The sequence below is a fragment of the Musca vetustissima genome, unplaced genomic scaffold (genome assembly GCF_032173495.1).
Source record: "Musca vetustissima isolate MV318-11 ecotype Yass unplaced genomic scaffold, APGP_CSIRO_Mvet_v1 utg4050, whole genome shotgun sequence".
In the NCBI taxonomy this organism is placed as follows: domain Eukaryota; kingdom Metazoa; phylum Arthropoda; class Insecta; order Diptera; family Muscidae; genus Musca; species Musca vetustissima.
Window position 1 is genome coordinate 51,669 of NW_026874468.1, and position 26,131 is coordinate 77,799.

The following is a 26,131-nucleotide window of genomic DNA, read 5'->3' on the forward strand; positions in this document are numbered from 1 at the left end:
ACTTGTCTTTTACACATTTTTATTTTACTATTTTCAATAGATATACATACAGTTGCTTGTATATATAAAGAGATGACATTCATATATATCTATACACAATAATTGATCAAAAAAAGTAACTACTGGTTAAAAGTAAATCCTGTTTTTTTTTTGTATTTCTATATTTTCTTGTAATACAAAAATGCGTATTCTTTTTTTGTTTATGGTTTTAGTATTATTGTTACATATACACATAATATATATCTAAGCAAATTTACCACACATACATATACAAGCTTGTTGAAAATAGTTTTTTTTTTGTTTGAATGGTTCTATACAAAACGAAATTAGGACTGGATTTCGGATATATGGAAGAAAGGAGTGTGTGTTTGTGTGCAAGAATTTCTAAATTAATTATTAGTTAAAAAAAGTGGTTTCTTAATTTTTGTAATTTACAATTTTTTTTCATTTTCATTCCTATCTTAAACCAGCACCAAAATTGTTTTTATTACTTTTTCAAAAGGAAATCAATTCCAAGGTTTGTAAAAAGATTTATTTTTTAAGATAGCTCAAAGCGAATGGAAAATTATTGTCTTAATAAAGAAAAATAATGGAATCATCATGTGCAATGGAAAGTTTTCAAGTTTACAAAAAAATTATCAATTCAACACAATTGCTCTACACATTATAAAAAGTTATAATAATAAAATAAAACTATAAAAAATAATAAAAAAATTACACTAACAGAAATCTTGGCCACTATATGATAGTCAAATATTTTTGATTTGTTGTTGTTTTTGTTCGTATGTAATTATGGGCAATGGATGAATGAATAACGCTCGTTGTTTTTCTTTATTATCTGTACATTATTGCCACCAAAACTAAACCAATGTGTGTTAAGGGTATGTGTATTTATTGTGTGCTGCCTATTTGTGTGTTTATTTATGAACCAAATTGTTCTTTATCCTGATCGATGCGACCGAATTCATAACCACCACGACCATCAAATTGCAAATAGTAGTCATGATGAACCCACAAGGATTTACGATGCGACACTGTGAATAGGGTAATGCCAGCCTCACGACAATAACTATACATTTTACCCTCCACATCGACAGATACAGCACTTGTACACTCATCCAAAATGGCAAATTGTGGACTGTGATAGAAGAGACGAGCCATGGCAATACGTTGCTTCTCACCACCCGACAACACATCGATCCAATCTTCAATGGCATCCAAACCATTTTCACGTTGTTCCAAATATGCCAATTGTACAATATCCAAATATTGCATAATGTCTTCGTCAGTTTTGCCGGCACGACGCATATCTTCACGTGTATGGGGATAGGTGATCTGTGAGAACCAATTTTGCGTATTTAGATTATAGCATACAGGCACTGATTTGTAAATGTATAATTACCTGATCACGCAACGAGCCCAGTGTCATGTAAGGCCTTTGGGGAATATAGAAAAGTTTGCCACGATTTGGTTTGACAACTTTACCACCCCATGTTGGCCACAATTCACCCAAAATACGGAATAAACTAGATTTACCACAGCCATTAGGTCCACACACCAAAACATTTGTACCAGATCTAATAAAAATAAATATATAAAATTAGGAACATACATATATAGGGTTATATAAGGACTAATAGGGACCATAGGTTTATATAAAGACCAATTGGGTAGAGACCTTTTGTCTTTATAAATACCATCTGGTTTGTATAGATACATCAAGAATTTATAAAGACCAATTGGTCTGTATAGAGACAACAGGGCTTTATAAAGTCCAATTGATGTGTATAGAGACCACAGGTCTTTATAAAGACCAATTGATCTGTATAGAGACCACAGGTCTTTATAATGACCAATTGATCTGTATAGAGAGCACAGGTCTTTATAAAGACCAATTGGTCTGTATAGAGACCACAAGTCTTTATAAAGACCTAAATTGGTTGGACCACAGGTCTTTATAAAGACCTGTATAGAGACCACAGGTCTTTAGAGACCACAGGTCTTTATAAAGACCAATTGGTCTGTATATAGACAACAGGTCTTTATAAAGACCAATTGGTCTGTATAGAGACCACAGGTCTTTATAAAGACCAATTGGTCTGTATAGACCACAGGTCTTTATAAAGACCAATTGGTCTGTATAGACCACAGGTCTTTATAAAGACCAATTGGTCTGTATAGACCACAGATCTTTATAGACCACAGGTCTTTATAAAGACCAATTGGTCTGTATAGACCACAGGTCTTTATAAAGACCAATTGGTCTGTATAGAGACAACAGGTCTTTATAAAGACCAATTGGTCTGTATAGAGACCACAGGTCTTTATAAATGCCAATTGGTCTGTATGGAAACCACAGGTCTTTATAAAGACCTTTTTGTGTATAGAGACCATAGGTCTTTATATTTATAAAGACCAATTGGTCTGTATAGATACCACAGATTCCATTGTATACAGAACTCAGATCTTTATATGAGTTAAGTTTAATTGGCAAACATTATTATACTTACTTAACCTCAAATGTTAAATTCTTAACCAAAACATCACCGTTCGGCGTCACCAATGGAACATTTTCAAACTTAATAATATTGTCAACAAACACCATTTCACCTTTGCCTGGGCCAAAACCAGTTTCATGCGTTAGAGCATTGTTGACCATAGTACGTTCATAGGTACCCTTATTGAGATCATTCAATACCTTAATTAATTCGGTCATTCGTGCAGTGAAACCTAAGTGGAACAAAAAATAAATAAAATGCATTTGTGTGTATTAAAACCAAAACCAATACTCACCAGCCAAACGAGTCATTTCACGACCAGCCAATACAAGACGACCAATAGCCTCTGCAAGCTTAATTAACATTCTGCCGTATGTATAGTAAGCCTAAGTGGAAAAGGAGACATGGTGGAGGGTAGAAAGAGAGTGAGTGAGAAATACAAAAATAGACAAAAAGGGTTCAAATATATAGCCATGAACTGTAGCAGCATAATACAGCTAATTAGTTTAATGAATAGAAGGCTCTTATTTCTAAAATAACTTATAGAAATTAAATATTTGTATATTGCCCGAGGATTTTTGTCGAATAAAAGTTGTGCTAATATAAAAAAAAAAACATTTTCTGTAGAAAAATTTCCATGCTTAATTAATGAAAGGCCTATCAATAGACCCATGAGAGCTAATCTGAAAATATTAAGACTCATTGCAGTCGACGCATCATCTATATAAAATCTGCGAGCAGAGCTGAATACAGTATTCAAATTTTGACCCTCTAGTCAAGTAAATTGTCGAAGAAAATCCTACTTTAATGTTGATCAGGGCTAAAGCTTATAACTTCTGAGCAGACAGCAGAAAATGAAGAGAGTTATGTAGCTGTGGACTCTACGAACCCACCAACATATTCGATAAACAAAAGTGCAAAAGTTCATAGCATCTTCAACCATACCTTTTGAAAGTACGACTTATTCGGACTGATTAAAAACAAATCATGCGATTACAGCTGCAAAAATTGATATCAATGGGCATTTCAGTTTTTGTACTTACCTGTAAACGTTTTCCACTATTTTCTCCCGACAACAAAGGATGATTGGGTGTAAAGAATGGTATAGACACAGCATAGAAACCAACAACAGATGCAAAATCTGTCATATAATAACAAAATGATCATCACAAATATCAATTTAAAAAATGAATCAAAAAAAGGCTACTTACATTTCCCCACAATATTATCCACAATACCCATGCCAACGCGGAATTCCAAAAATTTACGCAAATGTGAACGTAATTTCGAATAGCTGGCCAACAGCGTTAACTTTTCACGTGAATTACCCTGATAGAAGGCTACCTCCTCGGAATTTGTAATTAAACGACTATTAACATAACGGAATTCACCTTCCAGTTTTTGTTCTTCGACGGTAAGACGGCCAGTGGGACGGCGCAAGTGGGTAAGGAAAACACCAGCAACCACCAAATAGACCATAAGGATTGAGGGTGTCTAAAAAAGGAAATATGAAATTATTTAAGAATTCTATTTGTAGAAGATGTGTGTGTGTGTTTAAAAAACATTTTCACAATTTACCTTGGCGCCCAATGTTGTGGTCAGACGATAAACATAAATGAATATATCCAATATCGGTTTACTGATATTCGAATATAAGTCTGTGGCACTTTCACAAAACTTATCTATATCCGTTGTTAACAATTGATCGGCATTGGCTATTCTATTATCTAAATTGGACATTTTGTAGTAGGTGTAACCACTGAAAAGAAATTTTGAAAAAAGGTATACATTTAATTAGCATTTGAGAATTGCATTAAACGATTCGTGGACTTACTTCAAGTATTTATTGTACAGATGATGTGTTAAATTCGTTCTAAACCGTAATTTCAATTCACCTAAACTCCATTTCAAAATGTTGGTTACAACAGAAATCTAAAAAAAAAAAAACAAAATAAATTGAATAAAAGGGTATTTTGAAAAAAAATGAGTTTGAATGGAATTTTTTTATTTGTATTATTGTTACCATTGGCAATGCTGCTAAGTATTTAACTAAAGCTTTTTGGAAGGCGGGTTTATTCATATGGATAATTGTGCTTTCCACAACTGTGGCATTTTGAATCATCCAAATATCACTGACCGATCGACCAACAAGTGAGGCGGCCACCAGGACTAAGAGGCCACTTTCCATACTCCAAAAACTGGGAATCAATATGGCTGTAAATGAAAAAAAAAACATATTATTGAAAAGTAAGGTTAAAGCGTATAAATGCTGATCAGCACCTAAATTCCATATATGACCATGAGGTAGAGGTTATTGTGACTATTTGGAAAGGTAACGTTCAAAAGGACAGACTATTTATTACCTTTGAGGATATTTAGAGCCAATATTTTCTGATGCTGAATAATTGTGATTGGTTGCCTTGAAGGAAGAAGGACCATCAACAGCGATTTTAGAACGGCAATTAAAATTGCGGGTTCAAAAATGCACTGCTACTTTTCTCAAATGAAACCGTGAAAAAGATCATGGATTTCTTTAAATTCTTTTTTACATTTGCCATCTGGTCCTAACGAATATTTTCTGGAAAACCCAATAACTATTCATTGAGTATGTGTGATTTAAATATGCAGTCACAAGCAGTTAGCGGAACTTGGTGGAGAGTCACGGATTAAATGAACGAAAATTACCAAAGGCGGCGAATCGGAAATTCGCGTCCATAAATTAACGGCATAAACCACAGTATAGCAAGACATACCTCTTCAGATTGAGGAGAGTGAATTTTTTTTTTTCATCTTTAGCCGAGCGGAATTCATCTATGATGGATGAGGAATATACTGTACGACATTCAAAGTGAGACCGTCTGGTCAAGGTAAATTTGTGAAGAAAAGCTCTCTCCAATGTCGATCGGAACGGATGAAAAGCTATTACATTCGTGGCAGGCAACAAAGAAGAAGGTTATATAGCTGAGGATTCCGTGAATTATAACAACGACATATCCGATAAAAAAAAAACTGTGAAAAATAAGATGTCAAAATTTCAAATGTTTCTATGGCTACTTAAATGTTGTCCGGAGTTGCCTTAGAAGCCAGAACTAGAATAACTTGGACCAAGGAAACACAACAATTTCACATGCTACAACAACAACAATTTCATATCCTTCTTTGAGAGTCATGTCTGTGCCGAAAATATGGCTCTTGATCGAAAATTTATTTCAAAATTGATTTTCGCCCTCCATAAAATCGATATGTCAAATTAAAGCCACTTCGATAGGAAATTATTGCTAAAACCTTAAAAATACCGAAAATGTGATGGGACCTTTATATGGGGCTGTAACAAACGTGGATCAATTTCTTTATAGATTTATATCAGACTCCAATCACTTCGATGGTCTAAAACCTCCAAAATACCGAAAATGTAGTGGTGTCGTACCACCTGGTATATACCATATTTACAATTCACAACATCTTAAGAGTAGTAGCAGTATATGTTCAAAATGTGATTACAAGGAACATGCGTATATGGCAAAATCTACATAGAATTTTATTCTGATCAAAAGTCTCCGATAAATATTTCGAGATGTTGCAAATAGGGAATTTAATATACACTACACCATAGGGTCGATTTCTTGACAGATTTAAGGGAAACAATAGACGGCGGCAGTATCGATAAATATCTCCTATTATAATCAGAGGACATCTTAAAAATTGTATATGGACAAGAGAACCTGCATTTTTTTACTATTATAACATTTTTTTTCCTTTATGATATCGGAAAAATAGGAAACATTCATCGGATTGAAAGGGAATACTAGTCTAAATGCTGTCATGCACGCCCTATGGTGTATGGGGCCCTTTAGATTCTTGCAGTAGGGAAGATACTATTGTATTAAATGTCATTTAACATCAAATTTATTTAGCTTCTGTTAAAAAAATAAATAAAAATATTTTTCCGTAAATTCGTAATAAACAAAACGTCTCACAAAAAATGGTCTCCAGATCGGCAGTGACAATAACAGCAGCCCTACATCTCGTTTTAGGCGTATCGTTTTTCATTAAACAAAAATCGGATTTGTGTTCCAAGGCACCACCGCTAGCCAGTTGGCTATTTATAATAGGATTTTTTGATTTACTTTTGGATATGGAATTATTTCCCCTGCGATATCGTCATTTACCATTCGTATGTCAGATTGTAACCGAAACAATAATGAGTCTTCTCCTGACTGAATTTAGTGCATTAATTGTTTGGTGTACCATTGAAATGATAACGTGTAAATTGTGTAAAATTGGAATACTTATGGCTGGGTTATCGCCGGAGATCTATAATACCTGGGAACAATATATATTGGGTTGCGTAACTACGGCATTAAGTTTAACATTTCTTCTGTGCGTTGGCTATGCAACAGATCATTTATATGTGGTGAAAAGGAAATCAATACGTTTGTATCGAAATTGTATGGATACCGGTAAGCAGATGTGGGAGAAAATATTGCGTCTTATGAGGTTAAAGGGGGCGAATGAAGATATGGCGGAAATGTTAGCACAATCAAATAATTGTTGCCCACCATCAACATCTCAGGAAAATGAAGCATCGAATTATGAAGATTTATTGCAGCCAGAGAAATATGAAACAATTGGGCGTTATCGTAGACGTAGTCGCAGCCGAGGACGAAATCGTCGTTTTTGAGTGAAATATATTTGTTAATGACAAATTTATAATCAATGGCAAATTTTTATTCTAAAATTGTTGTACATAATAAAAATTAAAACTGATTCAAAATTGGTTTAAAAATATTTGGGGAAATTCAAATTGATTCCGTATGAGTGAGTTGAAATTCGAATGAATGAATACTACACCTTTTCGCAAATGCTATTCAAAACATTTCAATTGTAATGTTACACCTTTTTGCAAATGCTATTCAAAACATTTCAATTGCAATTCGATAATTTCATTTGTAATTCGAAAAATCAATTTGCAATTCATAACATTTCATTTGCAATTGAATAATGTAATTGGTTATTTACAATATTTCATTTGTAATTTTAAACTTTTCATATAAAATTCAAAAAATTCCATTTGAAATTCGTAATATTTAATTTGAAATAAATAAAATTTTTAGTTTCTTATTCATAACATTTTATTTTAAATTCGAAAAATATTATTGGTAACATACAAAGAATATGAATGAATTTGAAATGAATTGTTACGGATTACAACTGGAATTTTATGAATTACAAGTGAAATGTTATGAATTTCAAATTGAATTCTTTGAATTTCAAATGAAACTCAACAAATTTCAAATAGAAATATACGAATCATAAATAAAATTTTTAAATATCAAATTGAATTACATATGAAAAGTTTAAAATTAACAAGTGAAAAAGCGTTAGGTTCGGCCGGGCCGAACTTTGGATACCCTCCACCATAGTTATACTGACAAATACATGCAATGAAAATATAGGGAACATACCAAAAATTGGGTAGTAAAAATCCTCAAACTACTGTAATTTAGATTACAAAGTTATATGAGGTTGTGCCTAAAGGGGGACCAATATTGATTATATAGTGGCTATGCCTAATTAATGACCGGTATATGCCAATATTGAACCCAATATTTTAATGGTTTATCTCAATTATTTCCTTCAGGAGGTATCACTATCTTGAGGAGGTGCCTAAATGTCTGCCGATATATTTCATTATCGTCATGTTTGAGTTTTCTTTTATCACAATATCTTTAGATATAATTCTACAAACCGATTTATGTAAACCATTATGTACACCAAATACAAACTTCAGCAATTTTTAATGGGGATTTTTCCTAAAATCTGTAAAATACAAAAAGTGGACTGATACTGATAACGCATGGTAGAATATAAAATCCTCAAACTACTTTAATTTAGATTACAAAGTTATATGAGGCTATGCCTAAAGGGGGACTAATATTGATTACATAGTAGGGGATATCATTATATGAGGGCTATGCCTAATTAATGACCGGTATATGCTAATATTGAACTCAATATTTTAATTGTTTATCTCAATTATCACTATATTGAGGAGATGCCTAAATGTCTGCCGATATATTTCATTATCATAATGATTGAGTTTTCTTTTATCACAACATCTTTAGAAGGCGAAATGCTTACAACAGATGGCTAAAAAGTCTAACGACTACCCAACCACAACACACGGAACACCTAAGATAACCATTTTAATATAAAAAAGGGGTTTATATGGGAACTACCCCTATTTATAATTTTTTGTGGAGACATTTAGTTTCCTATAAGAACATATTTTCAGAGTATTCGGTTGAAAAACGCGCTCAAGAACCCCAGAATACCGAAAACTGGGGGGTACTGTTATATGGGAGCTATGCCTAAACGTGGACCGATATATCCCATCTTCGAACTTGACCTGCCTGCAGACAAAAGACAAACCTATGCAAAATTTCAGCACCCTATCTCAATTCCTTCAGAAGATAGCGTGATTACAACAGACGGACGGACATGGCTAGATCGTCTTAGAATTTTACCCTGATCAAGAATATATATACTTTATAGGGTCGGAAATGAATATTTCGATGAGTTGCAAACGGAATGACAAAATTAATATACCCTCCATACTATGGTGGAGGGTATAAAAACGAAATGTTGTGAATTACGAAATTTGAAAAAGGTGTAGTATAATCAAGTGATTTGAGAAAGTGTTTCGCCTCAATATATCCGATTATCAGTGATCGACAAGGCGAAATTGTGGTCTATAAAAGGAACTATATAACGTTGAGGTGTTACGGAACCTGTATCCATCAGTAGTTGATGTAACCAGTCGTTGTACGAGTGAGACTCGGGGAATTTCATGTAATTGGCCCAACTGTACTTTTCCGCCAATGATATAAATATGAGCTCTTTGGCGTCTTCCGTGCTCCTGGGCCTTTAGACTGGAAGTCTGAAGTAAATATACCTATATTTTCTAGAAAACATTCTCCATGTTCGATGATTTTCAGGTGTACACAATGGTGGTCGACTGGATGTTGGTATTGGTCTGCCACATCTCCAACCATTAAAAGATCTATGGCCAGAGAACGACATGACAACTTCCGGCGACATTAGCGGTATTTCTGAAGTTTGAGAGAAAAGATCAAAGAACGCAATATATTGCGAGTCTAGGAGAATGATACAGACGTTCTCTAGAAAATCATATCTCTCTTGAATAGTCGAAGTTCAACTGATTGAGGTGTTGGTCTGCCATATACTTTTATATGGCAATGTTGTGAGAAGGAAGTAAATTTCTCCTGTTCATTTTGAATTTCAATCAAAATGTGAAAAAAGGAAAGGAAAAAAAGAAACCATGCAGAATCGTTAATTGTTACATCAGTAATCTTTATGGACCTTCGACACGTTCTCAGAAACTGGAAATTGCTGAGGATCGACGTGAATAAAAGTTAAAGATATTAGAAAACATGTCAATTGATAGGGTGCATGCCCTGTCAGGCCTAGGGGCATATTTCCTGGGACTTGTAATGTATTACTTAAAGCATATCATCTGCACACGTAATATACTACAGGCATAGGTATACACTGGTGGCCAAAACTAAAGCAACTAAAATTGCAGAGTTAATAAATGCCGCATAACTTTTTCAAAAATAAAGATATCGTATTAGGTTTTCAGTTTTAAATCGGGTTATTTATCCACTTAAAAAAAAAAACAAAAGCAATAATGCAAAATTCATTATGAAATAAATAATAATTTATGGTAATTTAATAATTTAATTTCTGCATGGACAAAACTAAAGCAACTCTACATTACAAACAGATGAGCTCTACACCTTTTTCACATGTTATTCAAAACATATCAAATGTAATTCGAGTATTCCATTTGTAATTCACAACATATAATTTCTAATTCGAGAATTCCATTTGCAATTCATAACATATCAATTGTAATTCGAGAATTTCATTTGGAATTCATAGAAAACCTTTCGAAATTCGCAGAATTCCATTTGAAATTTATATAGTTCCATTTGAAATTCGTAAAATTCCATTGGAAATTCTAAAAACTCCATTTGAAATTACTAAAATTCCATTTGAAATTTATAAAATTCCATTCAACTTTCAAATAAATTCATTTGAAATTCGTAATATTTTATTTGAAATTAATAAAATTTCATTTTAATTTGGAAAAATGTTATTGGAAACAACCAAAAAATGTGTAACACATTAAGGTGGGTAAAAATGTATGTACATATTAATGTAATATATTCAAAGTAAATTTGTCATGTATATATATGTATATATATGTATATATATATATATATATATATATATATATATATATGTGTGTGTGCGTGTTGATTTTTTTAATAATATTTTTCACTACATAAAAAAATTCTACCCCAGTTATTGTTCAATTTATTTATTTTATTCGAATTTGAAATAAAATGTTAATAATTTGAAATGAATTTTTACGAATTACAACTGAAATATTATGATTTACAAGTGAAATTTTATGAATTTCAAATTGAATTCATTGAATTTCAAATGAAACTCAACGAATTTCAAATAAAAATTTACAAATTACAAATGAAATTCTTAAAAATTCAGATGGAATTATTTGAATTACACATGAAAAGTTTGAAATTACAAATGAATTATTGTGAATTGCAAATTAAATACTCGAATTACAACTGAAATGTTATGAATTGCAAATTGAATTTTCGAATTACAAATGAAATTCTCGAATTGCAATTGAAATGTTTTGAATAACATTTGAAAAAGGTGTAGTTATTTTTACCATTATAATTACTTACTGTTAAAAAATATAAAAATTACTAGAAACAAATACAGTACTCTGATAAAACAGCTAATTACCAGAGATTGTAAAAATAATTTATCACAGAAAATTATTTTTCATTCAAGACAATACAACCTCAAGAACATAGCTTGGACGAGCTATGGTAGCAGGCATACATGCCCGGAAACTACCAAGAACGCTCTTTTATTTTTGAAAGAATCGGAAATCTAGATTGCCCTTCGCAAAAGCTCATATTAATGGGTAGCATGTTTTTCTTTTTATGGAGTTCAATATAATTACGAGATTTATGAAATAATGGATCGAATTGTTTATACAAATGTGTTGGAAAACGCTTTGGTTCCCTTCGCTGATTCAGCTTGACAATAACCTCAAGCATACACCGAAACATATCAAAAATTGTTTTTGGAAGTCGAAAATCAGAGGTTTAAAATGGCCAACACAATCCTCAGCCCTATAGAGAAATCTTTGGAGTATCGTAGATAGCAAAATCAAAAGAGTTTCGCCAACAAACATAGCCTCTTCCAAAAGTTCAGGATACAAGGAATAGTATAGCCAAGGATATAATTGAGTATTTTATTGATTCAATGTCTAGTAGATGTGCTGCCGTAATATAAAACCAATAAGGAAAGTAGTAAAGTCGGACTGATACACGCTATTCGGTACGCCGCGTTGTTAAAAATATAATCTATTTCTAAATCTAAATCAGAGCTATTTCTAAATCTGAACCGATTTTCACAAAAATTAACACATCTCTCTAGACTTAATTCAGTACGCTATGCCAACATTTTGTTCAAATCGAAGGATATATATAGGAACCTAAGTGCACCATTTACATAAAATCGAACGAAAATATATATGGGAGATATGTCGGAATCTAAACCGATTTTCCTGACACTCATCATTCTAGACTCAATTCAGTACGCTATGCCAAATTTCGTGCAAATCGAAGGATATAAAGGGACTTTTGTGCATTATTTACCTAAAGTCGGACGAAAATATATATAGGAACTATATCTAAATCTGAACCGATATCCACGAAATTTAACACACACCGTTTTAGACTTAATTCAGTACGCTGAGGCACATTTCGTGCAAATCGAAGGATATAAAGGGACGTTGGTGTATCATTTAAATAAAATCGTGCACACGTCATGCTAGACCTAATTCATTACGCTGCGCCCAATTTCGTGCGAATCGAAAGATATATAGGGACTTTGGTACACAATTTACCTAAAATCGGACGAACATATATATGGGAGCTATATCCAAATCTGAACCGATTTTCACAAAATTTAACACACATCGTTCTAGACTTAATTCAGTACGCTATGCCAAATTTCGTGCAAATCGAAGTATATATAGAGACTTTGGTACAACATTTACTTTAAATCGGACGAAAATATATATGGGAGCTATATCCAAATCCGAACCGATTTTCACGAAACTTAACACACATTATGCTAGACCTAATTCATTACGTTGTACCAAATTTCGTGCAAATCGAAAGATAAATAGGGACATTGGTACACAATTTACCTTAAATCTGACGAAAATATATATGGGAGCTATATCCAAATCTGAACCGATTTTCAGGAAACTTGACACACATCGTTCATCCAATTCGGATTATAAATGAGACCTGTACTTTGTTTACAATTTAACATCGACAGACAGACGGACGGACGTACGGACATGCATAAATCGACTCAGAAAGTGATTCTATGCATATTCTCAAAAGGAACCATGTGTCTATCTCGTTTCCTTTTGCCTGTTACAAACATATGCACAAAGGCATAATACCCTGTACCACAGAGTGGTGAAGGGTATAAAAATTGTTATGCTGTCGTTTAATAGCAAAATTTGCTTATTTATAAGAAAAATTCAAAAAGTTGCTTCAGTTTTGTCCAAGCAAAAATTGTTCCCCATAAAATGTTTTTTATTTCAAAATAAATCTTGGTTTTTAACATATTTATTTTTGAAAAAACTTTCACTATAAGTTTATTTTCAAAGAAGTTACAGGTAATTTATTCAGTTTTCAATTTCAGTTGCTTTAGTTTTGGTCACCAGTTTATATACCATATTATAATAAATAAATAAAATAATTTACTTACGCAGAATTTGTCTCAGCTGTTTGAAGAATAATGCATTTACGTGGGCCTTTGGTGGTTTCTTATCCTTTTTCTCTGTGATTGTGTATTGGACGCGTTCATCGAAGCCATTTTTTCTGAAAGAATGAAAAACAACAATTAATTCAATTTATTAGGAAAATAGGAATATGTTTTTTAAAACTATGAAATTTTGAAATTAAAATACCCGTCGGTATTATTTTCCAAAATAACAATAAATCTTAGAGCAACCAAAAATAATGAAGCACTACATGAGTCAATATGCTCTAGGCGTTCGACCAAAACTGAGAAACGTGGAAAAAACTGGAAATTATAAACTGATAACATGAGACAATCCGGATTATATTCGGTAAATTAATGCATTTCACAACCCATTGCGTTTCCCATAATCCATGATTATTTGACTCAAAAATCCGGATTGTAAAGAACCTTTTTATTTTAATAAAAAAATGCTGCAAATTTAATTGAAAATGGTACCTATTATATTCAAAGTTCATATTTTTGAAATGAATAATTTTCATTTTTAATAAAAACATAAAAATAATTAAATTATCACCAAATTAATATAAATTCAAACCAATTAACGATATCCGGAAATCTTTCTATTATCAGAATCAATTATGAAAATTGCTAAATACGATTCTAATTGAATTTCAAATTCTGCATCCACCATATTCTTTAGATGTGGCCCACAGTGAATATTTTCTATCATAAGAACTCAAAGAATAAATGATCGTCCATCGATCATTCTTTCTTCGCCGAATTGGAGTTCAATTTTAAAGCAAATACCAAATACAAAAATGTATCAACAAGTTAAATGATAGTTATATTAGTTCTAATATTTTAATTGATGTTTATGGTAGGGAATAATAAAGAAACGTGCTAAGCAATGACACATGGCTTTGGTGGAACTGTTGTTGAATTTGTTCACAAATGTATGACACAATTAGAATTACTATAAAAGAAGAACTGTTCTCAACAATTCCATTGTTGTTGTTGTTGTTGTCAGTTTTTGTAATTTTCAGGAGCGTTTGAGTATGCCTCCTCCCCTAAGTAAACATACCGCAACAAAATATTGACTTTAACACGCCATATGCGAGGGTGGAGTATTGTTTATATAAAATACATCCCACCCTGGCCCCCAACCACTTGCAGTATGTTATTACGGCAGTGTATGACTAAAGCAACAGTGTTGCCAATTGGAAAAAAAAGTTGAAAAAAATGTCACAAAGTGTTTCCAAATTTTATATGAGTCAGGGTAAAATCGTACGTCAAAGATCCAACGTTTGTCCGCCGATTGGCCAGAAATTTAAAACAGCATTCTGTATTGCTTCAATTCAGATTTAGATATAGTTCCGATATATATTGTGATGTTTTGTTCGATGTTCGATTCAGATTTAGATATAGCTCCGTTCATCCGTCAATCAGTTCAGATCTAAATATCAGATCCCTTAGATACTTACGTCCGATTTTAGTTAAAAGGTGACACAATGATGGACATAGACCCCCAAATTAAGTCAAGAATGATGTTTGTCAAGAAATAATTAATATGATTCAGAATTAGATATACACTGGTGGTCAAAACTATAGCAACTGAAATTGCAATCTAAATAGATGACCTTTTTTAAAAAATAAAATTATGGTGAAACCTTTGAAAAATTGACCCAATTTTTGCATGGCCAAAACTAAAGCAACTTTTTGATTCTTTCTTATAAATATGTAAAGTTTGCTATCAATCGACAGCATAAGTATTTTTTTTATTACGGCAGCACACCTATGAGGCATTGACGCTCATTTTTAACGTTGGATATAATATATTTTTTTAGGGGAAACAAAATCGACTCAATTTCAGCTGGATCAAAACAAAAGCAACTTGTTGATTCTTTCTTATAAATATGTAAAGTTTGCTATCAATCGACAGTATTATTTTTTATTACGGCAGCACACCTATGAGGCATTGACGCTCAATTTTAACGTTGGATATAATATAAAATAATTATTTTAGGGGAAACAAAATCGACTCAATTTCAGCTGGATCAAAACTAAAGCAACTTGTTGATTCTTTCTTATAAATATGTAAATTTTGCTATCAATCGACAGCATGAGTATTATTTTTTATTACGGCAGCACACCTATGAGGCATTGACGCTCATTTTTAACGTTGGATATAATATATTTTTTTAGGGGAAACAAAATCGACTCAATTTCAGCTGGATCAAAACTAAAGCAACTTGTTGATTCTTTCTTATAAATATGTAAATTTTGCTATCAATCGACAGCATAAGTATTTTTTTTATTACGGCAGCACACCTATGAGGCATTGACGCTCATTTTTAACGTTGGATATAATATATTTTTTTAGGGGAAACAAAATCGACTCAATTTCAGCTGGATCAAAACAAAAGCAACTTGTTGATTCTTTCTTATAAATATGTAAAGTTTGCTATCAATCGACAGTATTATTTTTTATTACGGCAGCACACCTATGAGGCATTGACGCTCAATTTTAACGTTGGATATAATATAAAATAATTATTTTAGGGGAAACAAAATCGACTCAATTTCAGCTGGATCAAAACTAAAGCAACTTTTTGATTCTTTCTTATAAATATGTAAATTTTGCTATCAATCGACAGCATAAGTATTATTTTTTATTACGGCAGCACACCTATGAGGCATTGACGCTCATTTTTAACGTTGGATATAATATAAAATAATTTTTTAGGGGAAACAAAATCGACTCAATTTCAGCTGGATCAAAACTAAAGCAACTTGTTGATTCTTTCTTATAAATATGTAAATTTTGCTATCAATCGACAGCATGAGTATTATTTTTTATTAAGGCAGCACACCTATGAGTTATTGACGCTCAATTTTAACCATGGATATAATATTCCTCGCTTCCTGAAGCTTTGGGCAGAGGTTATGTCTGTTTGTTTGTGAATCTCTTTTGATTTTTGATACAACAAAGATTTTTCTATAGGGTGAAGATCTGATGATTGTGGTGGTTATTATAAAATCATGATTTTTGACTCCCGCAACCTTTGAGATCTTTGAGATGTCTCGATGTATGTTTGAGGTTATTTTCATGCTGAAACATGCAAACGAGCGGTGTTTTCCAGCACATTTGCAAAAGCAATCCGATCCATAAATCTCGTAAATAGATCGAACACCATAAAAAGAAAAACAGTCGAATGCCATTATTGACATGCATCCATGCTTTCCAGTACCTTAACAATGTTGAGGCCTGAGTCTTGCATTATTATGCCTTCTCACCGCAAGTTGTTCGTATTAGAGCCTTAAATGTTAAACTTTAATTCATCCGAGAACAAAAAATTTCTCCACTGAGTTGGATCCACTATGAGTTTTTGCAAAAGCCAATATGGTTTTCCGAATCTCTTCAGGAAATAAATGTCTATCTTGGCAGTTTCGGGGCATGTACGCTCTCCATCGCACTCAGCACGCGCCACCCAAAAATTAATGCCGAATATTATCGCGAAAATATTCTGGAGGGTGTATTTAAGCGATGGGCACGCAAACATTTTGGCCGTAGACCTTGGACATTGCAACAGGATTCAGAACCATCGCACTCGCCACCCAAGAATGAGGTTCCTCGCTTCATTTCCAGCGCACAATGGCCACCAAAATCTCCGGATACTAATCCTTTGGACTATTGTGTCTGGAGTATTTTGGAAAGCAAAGTTGCCAATAAAAAATACCAAAGTATCGATCACCTCAAACAAGCGCTTCGCCGGGAATTGGCCAAAATACCACAGAGCAACATTCGGGCAGCGTTTGATATAAATCTGACAAACATCGGACGAAAATATATAAATATATATCCAAATATGAACCGATTTCAACGAAATTTGACACAGGTTAGGTTATACTAATTTCAGTGCGTTTTGTTCCTATCAGCCATATATTGGTTCCTTGGTGCGTCAATTACTAAAAATCAAACCGATTTTCACGAAACTTGGCAGACATCACTATAGGCTCAATTCAGTACGTTATGCCAAATTTCGTGCAAATCGAAATATATAGATAGACTTTGGTGCACAATATACATGAAATCGGACGAAACTATATATGGGAGCTATATCTAAATCTGAACCGATTTTCACGAAACTTGGCAGACATCATTCTATGCTCAATTCAGTACGTTATGCCAAATTTCGTGCAAATCGAAAGATATATAGGGACTTTGGTGCGCCATTTACATGAAATTGGACAAACTATATATGGGAGCTATATCTAAATCTAGATATATTTTCACGAAACTTAGCATACATAATTCTAGGCTCAATTCAGTACGTTATGCCAAATTTGGTGCAAATCGAAAGATATATAGGGACTTCGGTGCACCATTTACATGAAATCGAATGAAACTATATATGGGAGCTATATCTAAATCAAACCGATTTTCACGAAACTTGGCAGACATCACTCTAGGCTCAATTCAGTACGTTATGCCAAATTTCGTGCAAATCGAAATATATAGATAGACTTTGGTGCACAATATACATGAAATCGGACGAAACTATATATGGGAGCTATATCTAAATCTGAACCGATTTTCACGAAACTTGGCAGACATCACTCTAGGCTCAATTCAGTACGTTATGCCAAATTTCGTGCAAATCGAAATATATAGATAGACTTTGGTGCACAATTTACATGAAATCGGACGAAACTATATATGGGAGCTATATCTAAATCTGAACCGATTTTCACGAAACTTGGCAGACATCATTCTATGCTCAATTCAGTACGTTAGGCCAAATTTCGTGCAAATCGAAAGATATATAGGGACTTTGGTGCACCATTTACATGAAATTGGACAAACTATATATGGGAGCTATATCTAAATCTAGATATATTTTCACGAAACTTAGCATACATCATTCTAGGCTCAATTCAGTACGTTATGCCAAATTTGGTGCAAATCGAAAGATATATAGGGACTTTGGTGCACCATTTACATGAAATCGAATGAAACTATATATGGGAGCTATATCTAAATCTGGACCGATTTTCACGGAACTTGGCAGACATCATTCTATGCTCAATTCAGTACGTTATGCCAAATTTCGTGCAAATCGAAAGATATATAGGGACTTTGGTGCACCATTTACATGAAATCGGACGAAACTATATATGGGAGCTATATCTAAATCTGAACCGACTTTTTCCCAATTTCAATAGGGTTCGTCCTTGGGCCAAACAAATGAGCTGTGCCAAATTTCATCCAAATCGGATTATAAATGCGACCTGTACTTTGTTTACAATTTAACACCAACAGACGGACGGGCATGCATAAATCGACTCAGAAAGTGATTCTATGTATATTCTCAAAAGGAACTATGGATCTATCTCGTTTCCTTTTGCCTGTTACAAACATATGCACAAAGACATAATACCCTGTACCACCGTATGGTGAAGGGTATAAAAAGTTCATGATAGTGGCAACACTGTCCACTACCATTAAGAATTAATTTGTAAATAAACACGTGGCAGCAGCAGTACACTCATACAAATAGTTTTTTGTAAATATTGGGGAAATTAAATATTTTGTTAAAAATTAGCAACAAAAACAAACAATTTCAAACTTTTGTTCGTGGCCATTATCAACACTAGGCGATACGATACGATAATGAGGTGATTCTAATAAAATCTTATCATTCTTGTAATTATGCCAATAAACAAATTGAGTCAGCGCACGAGGTTGGGATCGAGAAGGAGGAGGGGAAGGGGGAGATAACATATTGATAGGGTTCGGGTTAAAAAGCATTGCTCAGAAAAAAATAAAATAAGCGGCAAAAATATAAATTACTTTACAAATAGAGAGAGGAGTTGGGGGAGTTTTATTACCAAACAACTATCAAAACGCGCATTTTTGTTAGGAGGATTTTCAATAATCAAAGTTCAAAACCAAAATAAACTGAAAATAAATTTGAAAACTAAATTGAAGGTAGTATAACAACCAGACGGTGAAATCTTCTCCCCAGCATCATTAGCCGATTTCTTAGCCTTATTCATTGTTTTTCACCTCTTTTTTTGCTGGTCATCATCATCGTTTACCGCTTTATTTGGCTTGTCTTATTATTTTTTTTTTGGAAATACTCGTATAACCTTGCAATTTCTTTCATTGAATTAATTTTGAGCGGACTTTGATCGTATGGCGTGTCGTCGTATTTGCCGCCGACTGCTTTGCCACACAAAAATGTTGTTGTTATTGTTTGATTTTTTTTTTTTTTTTTTGTCTAACGTCTAGCTTTTATCTATCGAAAAATATTTTAGAGAAACCAAACCATTATGCACTTGTTTGTGGTAGTGTGTACGTGTGTGTTTAAGACTGATTTAAATATGAATGGAAGAGTTCATTCAAGCTTAGCAATAGGTAAATGAGAATAGAAATTCAAAACCGTAAATTGGACTTTGTTACCAAGATGAAGAATAAACAACAAAACTGAGAAGGAAAAGAATTCAAAATTTGTCCAAAATGTAAAATAGAACTTTTTCTTCTGCAACAAATAATAGACCTTCTAAGAAGAATCTGAGTTTTTTTTATAAATATAGAAGGAAGTCATAATTTCCTTTCTACTCAAGACATTATGAAAGTTACTCAGAAATGCATTTATAAAAGTCAAATCAGTGGATACAGCCTTACATGAGGTGGTTGGACGCAATGAGAAGAATATAGAGTCCTCTGGCTACACTTTGGCAGCGTTCCTCGATGGCCCATCCATTCTGCTCTTTTAAGCTCGGGTATCCCTCACTTTTAACGATTGGATTGATAGAATGCTGGAAAGCAGATAAATGAGATACTGCTGAAATTCGATCATCATAAAATAAAGGTTGTAGCCTATGCCGATGATGTAGTCTTGCTGGATGGTGGGAAATTTCTTAAGACAATTTCAGAAATTATGGAGGGTGCCCTTTCAACTCTGTCTAACTGGGCACACGCCAAAGGTCTTGGTGTAAACCCCATTAAGACAGAATTGGTGCTCTTCACTAGGAAATGTTAGATTCCTAGTTTCCGCTTGCCATCGTGGGGAGGAGTGACCCCAACACTTTCTGAAGAAGCAAAATAACTTGGTACAATCCTTGACCGCAAATTAAAGTGGAATAGGAATGTTGAGAAACGCTCTAAGAAAGGACTGATAGCACTCTTGCAAGAACTCCATAGGTAAGAGCTGGGGACTAAGACCAGAGAGATCATACACTGGCTGTATGTGACGGTCGTCCTCTCCATTCTCACATATGGCTGCCTTGTATGGTGGCAGGGGCCAAAAAAAGATACTGCTGACAAAATTAAATTCACTAAAGCGATCAGCTTCGATCCTGACTACCGGAGCGCTAAGAAGTACACCACAGGCGACCAGATGTGCCCTGAGGCTCCGAGAAACGGATGCCTGGAAATCGCTGAACTATGGTCACGCTAGTATCCTCAATATAACGCCAGGTTGTGATTTCTTGAGGAGGAATACTCACATTAGTGACTATGTTCCCTCCCATAGAGACTTTAATGATATCAAAGTAGAGTTTCCTAGTAGGGGATCCTGGACTAGTGGCTCCTTACCTCTGCCAGGTCTGTCATTTTTCACAGACGGGTCAAAGATAGAGGAAGGCACTGGTGCAAGCGTTTGCTGTCACGAAAGCGGCCGAGATAGTAAAAACACTTACTGCCGAAAATACGGGACCTATATATGTGTCTAGTTAGGCGGCCCTCACGACTTTGAAGTCGTGTACTATAAACTCAAAAGTATTTCTTGATTGCAGGTCCACTCTGAATGATACACGACAGATAGTTAACTTATGTTGGGTTTCCAGGACAGCTTACTCGAGGTAGGTCAAATCGTCCAATCTTCCGATTGAGAGATCAGTGCAACCACCCATTGGCTCTTTCATTGGCAAGATCCGCTTGTTCTACGGCGCATGTGATTCTAGACTTATTTCAGTGTGCTATGCATACTTTCGTTTTAATCGAACAATTATTGAATCTTTTGTGCAACTATGGAAGACACGGAGAATTTTCGTGGAAACGGACGAAAATATTTATTGGAAGCTATAAATAAATCAGAACCGATTTTTACCATTTGGATTCCCAGAATTAAATGGCGCGTGGCAAAAATTCATGACAATTAGATAAAAAAATGCAACCTGTTTGGACATAGCCATACTTAATACTTAAAGTAATAACATCATTTATACCTTGTGCCACATGTTCGGTTAAGGGTATAAAGATCGTCTAAACATTTACAGCAGGTCCTAAGTTCTGAACAAGCAATACTATGATTATTTCTCATACTTCAATTAAATTATCGTCGAACAAGTTAAAAAATCAATAAAGATAAAAAACGACCAGACAAAGGTAGGCAAAGCAAAATATAATCACAATATCACAATAATTTGTGGAATCCGACCAGTCGATCAAACCTCTCCGCAAATTATAATCACCATATAAGATAAGGAGAAGAAGCAAACTACGACTATTTTCTGCTGTGGCGTTGATGACGTCATAACAAACAAAAATCAAATAAACAACGTGCTCAGCATGACTATTGAAAATTTATAATACAACAACAACAAAAATTAATATAAATAAATAAAAAGAAATATTTGGCTGGCATTACTTGTTCTGGCTACCTTGTTTTAGGCCTGTATTGAAATTGTGTAGAAATGTACATAGATACAGAAAATTAATTCATTCGCATTAATTATATGAAAAAAGTATTAGTAAATATTTTTAAGAATTAATAAAAACAATTTGAATTGAAATATTTGTATATAAGGGAGAAAAAAATTTAATGGCTTCAGTTCTGGCGTTTTTCTCTGAGGAAGTAAATAAATAAACCTTAAGCGCATTTAAGTATAGTTACTAGACCTAATATCCATAAAAATGCCTCAAACCCTATGTGAATATTAAAACAAATAAACAGTACATTACTTCTACTAAAAAAGTCTGGACACAGTCTAAAACAAGTCTGGGCACAACCTGTCGAATTAAACGGATTTGGTACTTGTTTGCCATACAAACAGTGTAACCAGATCGAGATTTATTTAAACGCCATCGATTTACTTTTTGGAACAAGTTTGTGCGACAATTTCGTTTCGAGTATTATGGAGCGAACATAAAATATTCGAAATTTCAATAACAGACACTCAGTTCGGAATATAGGATTTGCAAAACCAGTAAGGAAAGGAAAACTGAAAATATCTAAATCTGAATCGATTTCAACGAAACTTGACATATATTAGAATGTAGTAACTTCAGTACGTTGTGCAAAATTTTGTGTAAATCGGCCATTTTTTGGGGCTTTGGGGCTACCCACCAAAGTCCGGGTCTGTGAAGTTGCAATCACTTCGGTTGGAAAATGTGCCTCAAAATACCTATAAAGGGATAGGAACTTTATTTTTTGTGGCTATATCCAAAGTTCGACAGATATTTATAATTTTTGGTAGGAAAATGTGCCACCCAACGTGAACTCAAAATAAAAACTGTGATCGGGGCAGTGTGGTGAGATGTGGCCTAACATATGATACCACACAAAACTACTATTATTCTTTAGCTTCTACGAAGCAAAATCTCGAGCCTGTGCAACATGTCGTCATATATGCGATCTGTGTTGTAGTAATGATAATATTATGCTATATAAGAATTCGTTGACCCCACTTCAGTATATCCCCCTCTTGATTCATTAAATGTCATCCAAGATTAAATGTCAACCGGATTAAATGTCAACCATTCCAAATCATTACTCATCATCACCGAAAACTATAACTCCTCTTGGATATACAACTTCCCCGATCTATGTCCTTCTGGGGTAAATATATACGCCATAGAATTAAAATGTTGTCGTTTTTCACACAAAAGTCAGGATCCATTTGAACCGCTAAATACTGATCGATTATCATGAAAATGGCCATGCTTAATTCTTGGTCAGATCCCCTTCTCCGTGTGAAATTTCGTGATGTTCGAATCATAATTATTATGGCCAGAAGAACAGACAGATTTCATCTCTAAATATAACCCGATCACCTCAAAAGCGGTTTGTAATTGCAAGGTTGCTCTTCATGATATACTACAGATTGTTAAATTCTGTTGAGTTCCATTACATAGCAAAATAGAAGGGAATGAGATTGCCGACGAGCTTACTCGAGGGGGTTCACAGTCGTGCAATCTTCCGATTGAGGGATCTGTACAATCGCCCATTGGCCAAATCCGTTTGAGCTACTGCGAGGTAGACGACAGCAGATGGTTATCCGAACCTGGATGCAGGATCTCGAAAATCATCTGGCCAGATGTTGTCCCATAATAGGAGAGACAGAGAGAGAGATTAAAATCGTTGTGAGGATCATAACAGGTCACTACAAGTTTAGATCTCTCACTTCTAACTGGGACATCAAACGGAGTTGATTATTGCCGTCTATATTCGGATGAGGAAAAGCTAGAAACAATTAAACATATACTCTGTAGGTGTCCGTCGCTGAGTGACAGAAGACACAGACACTTCGGCAAATATGAAAGTGATAATTTAGCATTTTTCTCCGGAATAGACCACAAGCAGATCCCAAGCTTTGTCAAGATCTTGACGTGGCTACAGTAACCATCTTTCTATACTCTCCAAACTTCCACTATCTTTCCTCTCTTTCATTCTCTTTGCTACTTTCTTTTCGGGAACCAAGGATGAACACAATAGACAGATGTCTCTGAGTGAACGGTTGCAATCAGCAGCCGAACATCCCTTAACCTAGCCTAACATTGGTCAGAACCGGACCTACATGTTTGCATTTCGTGACGATTGGTCCATAATTGTTGACTGTAGTGTGTTTACGCATTATAATGGACAGACGATCAAACGAACTAATGCAAATGGCTATGGATATGACGATCGGTATACTAAAAGGTGGATCTATGACCAATATTTCGCGACGTTACAAGCTATTGGGACCACACAAAACAATAATACTCTTACAACATAATTGGAGCTAATATAGTTGTAAAATGTGACAGCTATCCCGACAATTAAGCCTATCTGTATGCAATATTCGATAGTATATTAATGCTGGTACTTCGTCAACAACATTTGGTTGCGTCGATGTACGGGCACTTTGTTGAAGTTATCAGGGAGATCTTTTTGTAGGACTGAATGTTCTTCTACTGCGTATAACTTAGATTCGCAAACCACACTTGTGGCGCATATCAATGGACGGCCTATTTACTTATAAGAAGCAACGTGTTTCCAAAATTTCTTTGTACAAATCGACCCATCCCATGAAAATTCCATTTTTAACTGCCAAGTTTTCATGCAATATCGAATGTATGCTGGTGAAAGAAGTGCTCAAGTGTAAACAACACAACACATGATGGTACGTCGAACAGTACTGAGTACGCTTATGCTATTACTACTATTTACGCCGCATATCTTACCACTGAGCGGCCGATTGTTTTACAATAGGTCCATTTAGTAAAAGGCACATAATAAGAGAGAGAGTGATCAAAATGATTGTTGGGATCATAACAGGTCACTGCAGGATTAGATCTCTCACTTCGTAGTGGGATTCCAACGGAGAGGATTACTGTCATCTATGTGAGGACGAAGAAGAGCTGGAAACAAATGAGCATATCCTCTGTAGATGTCCATCGCTGAGTGCCAGAAGACATAAACAGTTTGGAAGATATGAAATTGATAATCTAGCTTTCTTCTCTAAAATAGGCTTTGTCAAAAATCTGACATGGCTAAAATAGCCATATTTAGGCTCTCCTTCTCCTACTATCTTCTCTCTCTCTCTTCCGCTCTCTCTTATTTTCCTGTTCTCTTTTCAGGTATAAAGAATGATCACAATGGACAATAGTCTCCGAGTGGACGGTTGTTACCAACAATCGTACATCCCTAACATAACCTACTAAAAGGTCCCTTTGCCAGCGTACTAAGTGGCGTGGCAGCCGCAGACGACTTGAAAAGGCTGTCGAACGTTACACTCAATTATTTTGGGGGAGAATTGGGGGTTGAAATATTTTATTCAACGTCCATTATTTTTCATGGGAGCTTCATTCCAGACATCCAAGCTGTAGACAGTGTTGCTGTGGACTTGATGCGGAATTTGATTGACATATTATTCATCTGGTGGAAGAGACATCTGCTGTGTAGATCTTTATCTTCCCCATTTTTCAATCAATGGGCATTTCACAATCAAAAAAAAAAAATCATGTGCGACGAATTTTCCCCGTACTGAGTTAAGACAGTGGTACAATGGAATCATGAAATAATCAAAGCCCATTATCACAAAAATAATAATATGTTTTTTTTTATATATAGAGACAACAGATCAGCATTAAGTAAACAAAAAATAAGATTCACATAAAATTATTGCAACAAAATGAAAAAAAAAAATCTGCCAAAGTGATATATAAACAAAAGAAGAAGAACCCAGCTTTGGACTTATCGCTTTGAGTTTAATCGGTCTAGACACATCAGACCATTTGTCCATTCTATTTTTACAGTCACTTTATACGTCATGAAACAATAAAGAATGACCAGGCGCAAGTGTCAGGCTTAATAATAAAAAAGATAACCCCTTTTTTAAATTTGCAAATTGGGTCCAAAGGTAGGTATAGTTAATTACCAGTTCGTCGCAGTGATAACCCCATTCGTTTTTAAATAATATCAAGTAATGTTTGGTTAAGGTCCATAAGT

At 34.2% G+C, this 26,131-nt stretch overlaps 2 protein-coding genes across 2 annotated transcripts in view; one reads left to right on the forward strand and one right to left on the reverse strand.

Moving 5' to 3' along the window:
- Nucleotides 1-907: 907 nt before the first annotated feature.
- Nucleotides 908-26,131, reverse strand: part of LOC133333869 (ATP-binding cassette sub-family D member 3) — a 38,720-nt gene continuing 13,496 nt past the window's right edge. The window contains exons 2-11 of the mRNA XM_061542181.1: nucleotides 13,416-13,528; nucleotides 4,522-4,712; nucleotides 4,333-4,430; nucleotides 4,077-4,257; nucleotides 3,710-3,992; nucleotides 3,542-3,639; nucleotides 2,794-2,884; nucleotides 2,511-2,730; nucleotides 1,403-1,577; nucleotides 908-1,335 (exon numbers count right to left, since the gene is read on the reverse strand). Of these exons, the coding sequence (XP_061398165.1) occupies nucleotides 922-1,335; nucleotides 1,403-1,577; nucleotides 2,511-2,730; nucleotides 2,794-2,884; nucleotides 3,542-3,639; nucleotides 3,710-3,992; nucleotides 4,077-4,257; nucleotides 4,333-4,430; nucleotides 4,522-4,712; nucleotides 13,416-13,528 (1,864 nt within the window). The 3' untranslated portion in view covers nucleotides 908-921. The remainder of the gene's footprint in view (nucleotides 1,336-1,402; nucleotides 1,578-2,510; nucleotides 2,731-2,793; nucleotides 2,885-3,541; nucleotides 3,640-3,709; nucleotides 3,993-4,076; nucleotides 4,258-4,332; nucleotides 4,431-4,521; nucleotides 4,713-13,415; nucleotides 13,529-26,131) is intronic.
- LOC133333879 (uncharacterized) lies at nucleotides 6,481-7,179 on the forward strand. Its single transcript, XM_061542192.1, has one exon. The coding sequence runs from the start codon at nucleotides 6,481-6,483 to the stop codon at nucleotides 7,177-7,179; it is 699 nt and encodes a 232-aa protein (XP_061398176.1).